The sequence below is a fragment of the Lissotriton vulgaris genome, chromosome 5 (assembly GCF_964263255.1).
Source record: "Lissotriton vulgaris chromosome 5, aLisVul1.2, whole genome shotgun sequence".
In the NCBI taxonomy this organism is placed as follows: domain Eukaryota; kingdom Metazoa; phylum Chordata; class Amphibia; order Caudata; family Salamandridae; genus Lissotriton; species Lissotriton vulgaris.
This window is the reverse complement of record NC_141693.1, coordinates 982,575,701-982,587,917: the sequence shown is the minus strand read 5'-3', so window position 1 is coordinate 982,587,917 and position 12,217 is coordinate 982,575,701. Positions and strand designations below refer to the sequence as shown.

At 49.2% G+C, this 12,217-nt stretch overlaps 1 protein-coding gene across 2 annotated transcripts in view; it reads right to left on the bottom strand.

Moving 5' to 3' along the window:
• Window positions 1-12,217, bottom strand: part of UROS (uroporphyrinogen III synthase) — a 516,510-nt gene that overhangs the window by 10,189 nt on the left and 494,104 nt on the right. For both annotated transcript variants that reach the window (XM_086922572.1, XM_086922573.1), the window contains one exon: window positions 355-456. In XM_086922572.1, coding sequence (XP_086778698.1) covers window positions 355-456 — 102 coding nt within the window. The remainder of the gene's footprint in view (window positions 1-354; window positions 457-12,217) is intronic.

Below are 12,217 nucleotides of genomic sequence, written 5' to 3'. Positions count from 1 at the left end.
TCATTTAGATAAGAACATGTTGCCTTGTTTTTACATTAGAAAGACAGAATTACAGTGGAGAGCATATCCCATTATCTCACTACGCAGCAAAAATACATAGTGAAAATCTTCAAGTATTGTTCAAATATATATTTCAAGTACAAAGTTATATTAGTTGCACGTGTTTATGTGCTTAGTAATGTAGTTTGATCGTTTCTAATCCCATAATTCAATCGAATGCACGTTATTAAGCTTAAGAAATTGGAAGGGAGATGCAGCCCCGGACTTGGGAAATTGCGGCATGAAGGTTGCACACAAATCTCAGCAGCGATCCCGTATCTCATTATTTAATTGGCTATATGGCCCATACATTACCTTAATGTGATCGATGGAGGCACCAGACAGGGCCTGTATATGGCCTAGACAGAACTTGACACCGGATGGGCTGAAAAAAGTAACGCTTGAAGGGATGCCCGCCTACACAAAAGAAGAAAGAAAGAAAAATACATATATAGCGGTCATTTTCAAGCTACTGACACTTAGTTTTAAAAAAACGTGCACGTTCCATCTGGCTGCCTGGACTGCACAGAAATGTCAACTCTTCTTGCTCCTAGCCTGTAAGCAGCAGGGTTGTCCAGAAATGTAATTAAAAAGTCAGCAAGCAGAGGTTTAGAGGACATTATCTAATACTCATCCTCCCGCCAGAACCAGTAATGACAGCACAGCACCCATGCGACCTTACACCGGGCATCAGGTTCAAACACCTGGATGCAGCTGCTTTTAGCGGATTCCACTTATTTGAGTATTCACACGCCACCCCTCGTAGAGCTGCACCTTTTAATACTGAGCTTTTTGTCACACGTCGTATTGCATTAGTGTCTGACAGGAGTTTTATGACTGACCCAGCCCATTAGAAGACTTACACTGCAGGATTTAACAACTCTTATGTTCCTGATGTGTCAGGCTGACTGAGCTGAAGGAAAGAGTGTAACGAGGATGGCGGGTGCGAATAGACTAATTGCCCATATAATATCCGCCATTAACTGCTCTTGTTGCCCTTCCCTCTCAGTATGAGCCTGCAGTTCATATCTGCGATTGCCTAGTGGGCAATTAACAGCAGTTGCCTCCCTTAGCAGAGGGTAATGATGTTCAATTAATGAAGCCACTCAAGTGCAGAAAGGGTCAGGTGCTCCTACACAGTCTGCAGAGACAGGGCCAGTCCAAGGACTTTAGCCTATTTAGAGGAAGTGACATTTTGCCGAAACCATCCCTGGAACCAGGGCAAACTCCACGGCTGTCCTTCTACTGTCGGCCCGGGCTCGCCTGGCTCAAACACCACCCAGGCTCAGGGCCGGACTGGGAATCCGGAGCAGGCCTGGCAAATTTTGTCAGATTAGCCCCCGTACTGTGCATAGTGAGTGCCCTGACTGAGCCTGACCCTGACCCATACAAGGAGGTTTTGGCAGGATTCCCCCCACCCCCAAAGAAAATTTCGGCAAAAATTGTGCATTCTACAACACATTTTTCATTACATATTCAATCGTATTGGTTGTTAAAGCATAGTAAATGACCTTAGAGAGTGCACCAGGATTCAACAATCTTTGCTGTGGGGGAGGGCAGGGTATGATGGACAATTTTATGTGACATGCTTGATATGTTTCTATGGTTTGAAAATGCAAATAAAAATTTAAAAAAACAAAAAAACAATCTTTGTTGTGGCTCTTCAATGATTCCCTCACAATCACCCTCCAACAATGCCTCAGCGCAGAGCTTAAATTAGGTCCAGGTACCCTAGCAAGATTAAAAATCCACATTGCATTGATTAAAGTGGAATATTTAGGATATGATCCAAGACTAAAAACATGTAATTATCACAAATGGCCATAAAGTACCTGGATGTGGGTTGTTCTATGGAATAAACTCCTTGCCTGGGTGGATAACAGGATAAAAGCTGGGAGTAGTCTGGGCACTGAACTTGAAAATCCTTCAAAATATCACCAACCACAAAGAAAAGTCAGAGCGTGACTAAATCATCATTGGATGTGGGAAAAGTAGCCTCTGGAAAACTCTGTGGCCACTCTGTCTCAATAAGGAATTCCACAGGTGGAGAAGTGTGCCTCACCGGTTAGAGGAGGCAGTCCCAGATGCAGAGGTCAGACCCGGGACCAGGGTTCAATCCCCGACGCGGCAGGGCCTTGAGCTCAAAATGTCCACGGACTCGATAATTCTCGCCTCGGTGCCTACTCGAATCGTGGGTTCACACTCTGCAACTCTGGGCAATAGCTTGCTTAATCTCCACTACGGCCCCACCGCGATGGGATGCCTGGTCTTCACCTTGGGGATGCCCAGTAGGGGTAATCTCGCAGGGAAAGGCCAGGACGGGTTCCCAAAGCAAGCGCCTTGAGACCTTACGGTGAAAGGCGCTATATAAGAACGTATGATTTACGATTTGATTTACAGACCGTACGATAATCACAGACACCCTACAAGATTAGACAAGTGTGGTTGGGCACGCAAAATGACAAAGTGCAAATCCCTTATAACAGAGCACTGCCTGGAGTTTTCGTTGGTGGCCATCAAATCCATAGTTTACATTTTGTTGCTGTGCCTTTAGACAGATAATTGGACTTCAACTCACATTTTCATAATCAACAAAATCACTTTGCTTTAGCCATTATAGCCCTCAAAATCGCCATACATCTCTCTCATTTGACAATTACATTGGTCACTGGCATGACTTTGGATCTAGGAGAGTCTGCCTCCCCGCGCTGAGCAGTATAGGCAATATACAGAAATCATTCCTACCCAATCTCAATGTGACGCGTGAAAAGCAGCAATTTTCTTTTCAAGGTACAGGTGTTGGTTGTTTTCATTGTACTGCTCTGTTGTTACCCATTTGCCCCAATCACTGTCTGAATCATGGGGGCAGATGTATCAACATCCAGATTTGCGAATCTCAAATAGCGATTTTTTTAGAAATCGCTATTTGAGATTTGCAAATTGGTATGTATGTAGTAAATCGCATTTTTTTGTGATTTCTTAAAATTCTTTAATTGCGATTTGCAATTTGCGAATCGCAATTAAGGAATATTTTCCCATTCATTTCTATGGGCCAGGAGGCCCATAGGAATGAATGTGAAGTTATTATCAATTTGCGATTCGCAATTTGAGAATCGCAAATTGAGAATAATTTAAAGGGTGTCATAAGGACACCCTGATGCACTCCTGAAATTCACATGTGTGCACATATGGCGCACATACATGCCCTAAGGGCATGCATGTGCGACACATGGCACCTTCACAAATGCAAAAAAGTGCTTTTGTGAAAGAAATCGCAAATTACCAGCAACTTCAAGTTGGTGGTAATTTGCGATTTCTTTTTTTTTTTTGGAAAACCTTTATTTGTAGAAAAAGTACACCGCTATTCAGCCATACATCCCGGAGGCCAGGCAGCATAAAGGAAGCAGGTAAAATCGTGTACAATACTGTACGCAGAAGCAATCAGGTTTAATTTTCAATAGCATTGAACTTAATAATAAATAAACCAAAGAACAAGAAAGCCTCAAATAAGGCTAAGAGAAAGAGGTGTGCGCCAGGCACGAAAGAGAGTCAAAGAGGAAAAAAGAGAGGCTGAGGACAGTACAGAAGTAGTGGATTTGCGTAGCGGGAGGGGGTCGAGGGCCGCACACCCAAGACAGCACACAAGAACAGTGACAACAGTAAGGCACTTGGGGGGTAACACATCAGGATAACCTATCTGGAATTGCGGGAAGGGGCTCTACGGGGAAGCCTGGACTTCAGAGTCAATCTCTACTGGGGGGTCGCAAATGTCACCTCTATAGGAGTTCCAGGCTCCCCACACAGATCTCCACATTTTAGGCTTGCCCCTGGCCACGTACACCGTCTTTTCACGCAGCATGCACCAGTCCATATTGGTTTCCCATAAACTGAGTGAGGGAGGAGCAGGCGCACCCCATTTCTGGGCGATGTCCCTCTTGGCCACCATGTTACCCAGGGTGACCCAACGGGTCTGGGCTACACTGTAATCATTCGGACACCAAACATTGAGGAGGCATCGCCGGGCCTCAGCCGGTAGGGCCACTCCAGTCACTTCTTCCATCACCTCATGCACTCGTGTCCAATACCGGGCGACTCCAGGACATTCCCATATGATGTGCAGGAAAGTAGCAAGCATACCACAACCCCTCCGACACAGGCCGTCCGTGGAAAGCCCCATATGTATGAGTCTAGGGCCGGTGACATACACCCTGTGTAGTATTTTCAACTGAACAAGGCGGAGTCGTGCTGATATGGCCACCTCCCTGGGGGAGGAGACCGCTGATTGCCACTCCTCGTCGTCCATCTCTATACCATCATTCACCCAGTGCATTCTCAATCGTTCAAGCAAATCCACTCTCACATTAATGAGCTTTTTGTACGTCAGGGAGATAGCGCTGTCTGGCATGTGGCCGTCCAGCACCCGGTCCTCCAGGGGTGATGACTCAGGGATCGTCTCTCCTTCCGATATGTGAGGGGAGAGGGCATGGTTAAGCTGGGCGTGTCGGAAATATTCCGTCGCCGCCAGCTGGAACTCAGACTGTAGCATGTCAAACGACTTAATCCTCCCCCTTGCCATCATGTCCCCAACCTTAGATATCCCAATGGTGTCCCAACGGTCGAAACCCTTAGTTTTCCACAGTTTTCCCAGTATGTCCGAGTCATATAAGGGGGTGGCCATGGTAACCCTATCCTTCCAGCCCAGGGTATCAGTGACCGAGCGCCATATATGCACCATCGTTTTGGTGGGCCCCGTCAGCCTCCGGTCCAAGGACCTGGAGTATAATGCTCTATAATAGTTCCCGTCGTTCACGAGCCACCGATCCATGGCGTAGCCCGGGCTGGCCGCTGGGCCATAGAGGCCGTGGTTGATAGCCGTAAGCTGGGACGCCCAGTAATAGCGTCGCATGTCCGGCAGGGCGATACCCCCGTCGTAGCACGGTATGGTCAGCTTGAGCAACGAGATTCGTGGCCTACCATCCCACAACAGTGCTCGTTGCAGGGATTCGATCTCTCTAAAGTATTTGGCCGGGACCGGATCCTGGGTGTTCTGCAAAGCGTAGAGGAAGCGAGGTAGCGCCATCATTTTGAATAACGCAGCCCTGCCCATTAGGGAGATCGGTAGCTTCCTCCATCCCTCGACGTCCCTGCGTAAACGCGCCAGCGGTGGTAGAAGGTTGTGTGAGTATCGGGCTCGGGGGTCTCGCGACACATAAATGCCCAGGTACCGAAAGCCCTGCAGGGCTATCTGTATTGAGCACCCACGGGGGAGGCGCGGAGTGTCTCCACACAACGTGTATAGTGAGGATTTAGACCAGTTGATCACCAAACCGGAATGAGTCCCGAAGGTCCCCAGCAGGTCGAAAACCACAATAAGCAAGCGGCAAGGAGAGGTGAGATACAAGAGGATGTCGTCCGCGTAAAGCGACACTCGGTCCTCAAAGCCAGGTGACCACGTAATCCCGGAGACATCAGGGTGTGTCCTGATCCAAGCCGCCAGGGGTTCCAGTGCCAGGGCGAACAGGAGCGGCGAGAGCGGACAACCTTGCCTGGTGCCTCTGTGCAGCGCAAAGGAGGCCGACAGACGACCATTGACGGTCACATTAGCCAACGGTGCGGAATACAGCAGCCGGACCCATCCGATGTAAGTGGGCCCAAACCCCAATTTGGCTAGGACTGCCCACAGGTAGTTCCACTCCAGCGAGTCGAAAGCCATAGTGGCGTCAAGAGAGGCGAGAACCGCAGGTTCACGAAACAAGTGGGCACGCGCCATGACCGCGTGAAGCCTCCTCAAGTTAAGTGCCGTGTTCCGGTGCGGTATGAAGCCGGATTGGTCCGGGTGAACCAAGTCCGTGATAACTCCCACCAGCCGGTTGGCCAAAAGTTTGGCCAGGATCTTGGGTTCGGCGTTCAGAAGCGAGATGGGTCTATAGGACCGGCACAAATCACGCGGTTTTCCCTCCTTGTGGATCACCACAATGGTGGCGAGTCGCTGGTCGAAGGGGAGTACTCCCGTCTCGCGGGCTTCAAGGAACATATTTAGCAATGGTGCAGCCAGCGCGTCGGCCTTGAGTTTATAAAGCTCGACCGGGATACCGTTGGGTCCCGGTGCTTTGCCGGAGCGCAGCGAACGGATCGCCAAGGCTACCTCATCCACAGACAGGTCCCGATCCATGTCGTCTCGTTCGAGATCCGAGAGGCAGGGGAGGTCGATGCCCTCCAAAAAGGAGGTCGAAGCAGACTCTGGGAGAGGATTCGCGGAGGTATATACCCCTTCGAAGTATTCAGCGAAGGACCCAACTATAGCCGCCAGGTCCGTCAGGGATAAGCCATCCTCACCCACCAACTCTGGGACCACCCGGGATGCCAGCTCCCGTCTATCCAGCCACGCCAAGAGTTTGCCCGCCTTATCACCCGAGTCATAAATCCTGCCCTGCTGTTCCCTGCTCAAGGCTTTCGCCGCGTCAGTGGCGGTCGCCCGGAGTTCGGACTGTTTGAGGGAGAGAGCGTGAAGTAAGTCGGGAGACGGGCCTAGCGCCAGTTGGGCGTTCAGGTCAGCGAGATCAGATTCCAGCCGCACCACGTCCTCATCCCGGCGGCGGCGAGCCTCCGCAATCAGGGAGAAGGCCTCGCCACGAAGCACAGTCTTAAAGGCCTCCCAAAGGGAGACTGCGGAGTCAACGGAGCCAGTATTCTCGGCGAAGTACCGGTCCATAGCTTTAGTCAGGAGGGCCCTGGTCTTCGGATCGCGGAAGTACCACGGGTTAATGGGAGCCACGCGTGAAGACGCGGGTATCTGAAAGTCAAAAGAGACCCAGACCGGGGAATGATCCGAAATGCCCCTAGCTAAGAGACGCGCGGTGGACACAGACTGCGCCTGGGCAGCCGGGGTGAGGACGTAGTCTATTCTAGAAAGGCTACCGTGGGCACCCGAGAGGAAAGTGTACTGCCGCTGGGTAGGGTGTAACAATCTCCAGCAATCAACCATCCCCATGGAACTCAGAAAATCAGGCAGCCAAGACTGGGAAGGGCGGAGATCCCTGGATGGAAAGCGGTCCAAGTCCCCCGAGACTACAGAGTTGAAGTCGCCACCCACCAGCAACAATCCCTCGGGGAGACCTAAAATGGCGCCTCCCAGGTCCCTGAAAGTAGTTTCCTGCAGCCCCGGGGGTACATAAACCGAAACCAAAACAAGCGTGCGGCCCTCCCACTTGCCCACCACCGCCACGTATCTGCCCCTTTCATCAGTAAGTACAGACTCCACCTCCAACGGGAGGGACGTGCGCACCATGATGCCCACCCCTCTGGAACCCGAGGAGAACCCCGAATGTGCCACCATTTTGTATCCACGCCTATTCAAAGCCTTACAGGCATGACCCACCAAGTGGGTCTCTTGTAGAAAAACAACATCAGGCGAGCAGCGCTTGAGCATCTGCAACACAACACCCCTCTTAATACGGTCCCCCAGCCCGTTCACATTCCAGCTCAACAAATTAAGAGATTTACCCCCCATCATCAAGGACGATCCGCACCCCATCCCCCACCCACAATGGCGCCCACCGCAACAACATATCAGTCCAATAGTACCTCAGCCAGAACAAAGAGTGAAACAAAGAAAGAGGTCGAAAGAACACACCCCAACTACCCCCCACCCTGCACCCCTGCATTAGACTATAATCCACCCCAACTAGCAGTGTGCCTGTCGCCCCTTAACTAACCTACAAGAAGCCCACAGAGGAGAAAGGAGGCATCCCATCCCCCCGTCATCCCCCATATTAATTACAAAACGAGTCAAACTAACAGCAACAATGTCAAAGGCCGAAGCCCCTCACGGCAACCCAGCTCTCGGAAAGCAAGGAACCAAACAATTATTCCTGTGCTTCCGCGCCTCCGGTGGTCTCCTCCGTCTGGTCGGTCGGCTCATGTCGTTCCTGGGGCAGGGTATCAAGCCAGTGTCCCACCTCATCCGGGAAGTCAAAGAAGAAGGTCCGGTGGTCACGCTCGATGCAAAGCTTGGCAGGATAGAGCATGGAGTAACGCAGGCCCATTTCCCTCAGTCTCCGTTTCACCCCCGTAAAGCTCTGGCGCTTTTTCTGGACAGCCTGGGTGAAATCCGGGAAGAAGTTCACATCAGAGTTCTGGAAGCGGAGAGGGCCCGCAGTCCTCGATGCTTGCAGGATAGCGTCTCTGTCCCTGTAATTGAACAGCCTCGCGATGATGGGGCGAGGGGAGGCACCCGATTTCGGCGGCCCACCCGGGATCCTGTGGGCCCTTTCCACCGAAAAGAACTTACTCAGGCCCCCCGGTGCCAAGTTCTTAACCACCAGTTCTTCCACAAAGAGCTCAGTCGAGTCCTCCTCGGCCTTTTCCGGTACTCCGGTGATGCGAACGTTTTGGCGCCGCGCGCGACCCTCGAACTCGTCCAGTCGACGCGCCAGCATACCATTAGCCATTTTCAGGTCGCGCACCTCTAGCTGTATATCGGACACATCAGTGACCAGGCTGGAAGTCTTGAGATCCAGCGATTTCACCCGGTCATTAGTTTTCCCGAGGTCAGTCCTGATGAGGTTTAACTCAATCTTCAGGGAGTCAACCTTGCTGGACAGTTCCTCGCGGAGAGTGTGCATCTCCGTCTTCACCCCCGTTATCGCTCCCATAACGTCTCGAAGTGTTATCTCGGAGTCGTCCGGTGATTCATCCCTTCTCAAGCCCTTAGTACGATCCGCCAGTACCGGTACCGGTGATCCCTTAGACTGGGAGAATCGCTCCGGAATGGTGGACTGGGACTGGGATGGCTTCCTGTTGAGCCGCTGAGACTTGCCTGCGTCCGAGCCACTCTTGCCCGCCATGTTGGCACTCTCGGGACGGGGGGGACACCAGGGGCGAAAAGGTCCAGTGTAGTACGCACAATGCACACGGCGATATCTCCAAAGTCCTGGGTAGAGGCCGCACAGCAAGGCGCTCAAGGATCAGAAGCACCCATCGGGAAGACGAAGCGTAGGCAGGGAGGTACCATGTAGAGACACCGCTGTACCCCACTACGGTCGCCAGCAACGCGGGCGGAGCCTCCGGGGTCTGTCGAGCTAACTGAGTCTAGGAATGTCCGATTTTCATTCCGAAAGCGGGTGCCGCCTCAGGACCGGCTCAGCAATCGATTCCCACAATCGTGGGACAGGATGGGTCACAGGATTATTGCGGAGGATCGGGAGGTCTTCGGAGCTCCGAGCTCACGCGGCCATCTTGGTTGCCGGCGAAGCTCCTCCTCAATTTGCGATTTCTTAATGAAAAATCGCACAACTTGGGTGCTTCATACATTGCATTTAAGGAATCACAACATTTTCGATTCCTTAAATGCAATCGCAAAATAAGGAATCGCAAATTTGCGAATTTTTATTTTGCACTCAAATTTGCTACATACATACCATTTAGCAAAAATGAGTTCGCAAACGCCGAAATTCTGCGAATTTCGGCGTTTTCAAACCCATTTGAGCTTCATACATATGGCCCATGGTCTCTAAATAGTTTGCACTTATGTTTTAAAATATCTTTTACAGTTCTCTTCCCCAGAGGTTTGTGACCATGCTGTGATATTATCCTAAACACTCACTTTGGACCAACAACATTCCTTAGGGAATGTTTGCACATTCATGCAATCTGTTTAAGCTTGACTGTTAGGTGAAACCCCTTGATGATATGATAGGGTGACTCATGTCAGCACAAAATAACTATTTGAGAACCATTCTGAGAACATAAGGGAATTGTGCACAACACATCATAAATCATGATTGCAATGCATGAGCTAGATCCTCTCTTAGACACGAGTGGCTGATAAAATGGCTGTGCTTTTACAAAACATTGACCATGCCTCATAACTCCAGAAATCCACCTATCCTCATTGCAATGGGATGTAGATGACCAAAGGGAATATTTGTAATCCATGCCCCTTTATTAAATAGACCTGGTACTGTATACTGTTTTCTTTCCTGGAACCATTTTTGGTAGTTAAGCGGGGGGCATATTTTATATCTCATTAGCCAAACCATAAAACATGCACACAAAGAGGTTTAATATCGGTATACATTAAAATATTCTCATGATCTGTTGCAAATTCCAGCTTATCACTTTAAAACTTTCTAATATTTATAATTACTGCCATGTGAATTTCTGGGAATCTTCCTAGTTTTGAGCAAAATCCTGTTAGTTGCAGCACATCTTTGAACTCGTTACTGGTACCTGGTGTGGTTAATTGGTTGCGATTTGCACTTTTATTTAGTAGAATTTAGTAGAATGTCCCTTGGTTTTTCTGCTGGATATGTACAAAGCAGTGTCTACACTCCCATATTCCATAGCTGAGTTCTGTAGAAGGCACTGCCAGTGGTCAAAAATAATTTTCATAAGGGAGACTTAAGGTTATTGGATTTTGTAGCACACCAAAGCCATGAAGATGCAGTTTCAGAATATATGGTGCATTTTCTTTAATTCAAATATGGGTATAGCTATTAAATAGTGCAGCATGTGCAATGCCACCAAGGCTCCATGTGTTTGACAGACCTCTCTACTCCAATTTTGCCGACCTGCTACTACCCAAATATATGTATGCCATTTTCCTTGCTTGCAATAGGTCCCATGGCACCTTTGCTAAGCCACTCAGCAACGCCTTCAAATTAGTAAAATAGACAGAGGAAATTCCAATCTTCAACTAAGGACTGGAGCAATATTTTGGCCTGTCACCTAGTGTTGCAGACCACCTGATTAAATGAAATACTACAAAAGTATCTGGCCTGAGTGTTAGCCTGCTAGTGGCCCGATTACTTACTGGTAATGTTAATTACTTCGAGTCCCCTTTATCCTCATCACAGTCCTCACCGAATAAGCAATGTTTTCCCCTACAGCCATTATTTGTCTACAAGACTGGACTGACCATTAATTTCATTGGGCTTTCCCCAGTAAGATGGAGCCTTTGGAAGTCGGTTTCTCGGGTCCCTGAGCTGCTGCTGGTGCATCTGTCACTTTACTGTAGCTAGCTCTGTGGTGGTATAAGCAAAGACTGAGCATGAGAGACCAGGGAAAGATAGAGGTGAAGGAAAGAACGAGAGGAGAAAATGAGAGGATAGAAAAAGATCAGAGAGAAAGGTAGAAGAGAGTGAGGAGAGTAGGAGTAAGAAGAGTAGGAGTAAGACAAAAAGATGGATAGGAAAAGAAAAGGCATGGAAAATAATCGAGCAGGGCTGGTTTAAACATTTGGCCAGGATTGCTTTTGATTCCCAGTCCACCCCACTTTCCCTACAAAAAACAAGGTTTCTCAAAACACAGGTTCAACATGGCTTCTTTTGTTCCCTTTAGACACTGACCATAGAAACAGGAGAAAGCCAGCTTCCATGTTTCTGATGATATGTAAGCTAAAATCAAATTAAAAAGACCTCACCTGCATCTTCGACAGGGTGAACTGCCGAGAAGCCATGGCAGGATTCTCAGGTTATGAGAGGTAACAAGTGACCGAACTATCGAACAGGATTGCCTGATGTCTGCCGATATCTTACCTCCCCGAGGCACTGACTGAGCAACGTAGGAGCAGTTAATCCCGCCTGCCGCTTGGGCGGCATCTTTGCTGATTACAGCCCGCGTTTTAAATCTGATTGCTGAGAAATTTGTCTTACATTGGAGTACGATTTGAAGACTTGTTGAATCTGCGTCCTGTGGGATGAAAGCCTTTTTCGAATCTGCACGTGTTTGGAGGCGTCCCTGGTGTGAAATTCTGAATAGGCGTTTTCTTCCGGAGAACTGTGATCTTTCCAGTAATTACGGAGAAATCGCTTCACATAAACTTCTTTGCTGCCCTGTATGAGATTGGCCGCTGTTTTGACTTTGTTTGCCCCCTCATTTCGCATCGTGTGTTTGCCCTGATGAAGGTGCGGCCGTAGATCGGGCCTGGCACCGAAACGCGCGTTGGCGTTGTTACTTCTCGTCCTGTTATTACCATCTTGGGTCTCTGGCGATCCACTGAGAAGACACTGCAGGACGTCTTCAGTGTATCACTTTGGGATTTGTACTGAGGATGTTGTATGAATTGTTATAAGTTGGATGTGGTTGGTGGAATGTATGAGGATATGCAAGAGGAGCGATTTTGTGGAGTTGAATGAAAGATGAATGGATGATGTGGGGCTGTTTTTAAGACCTTATG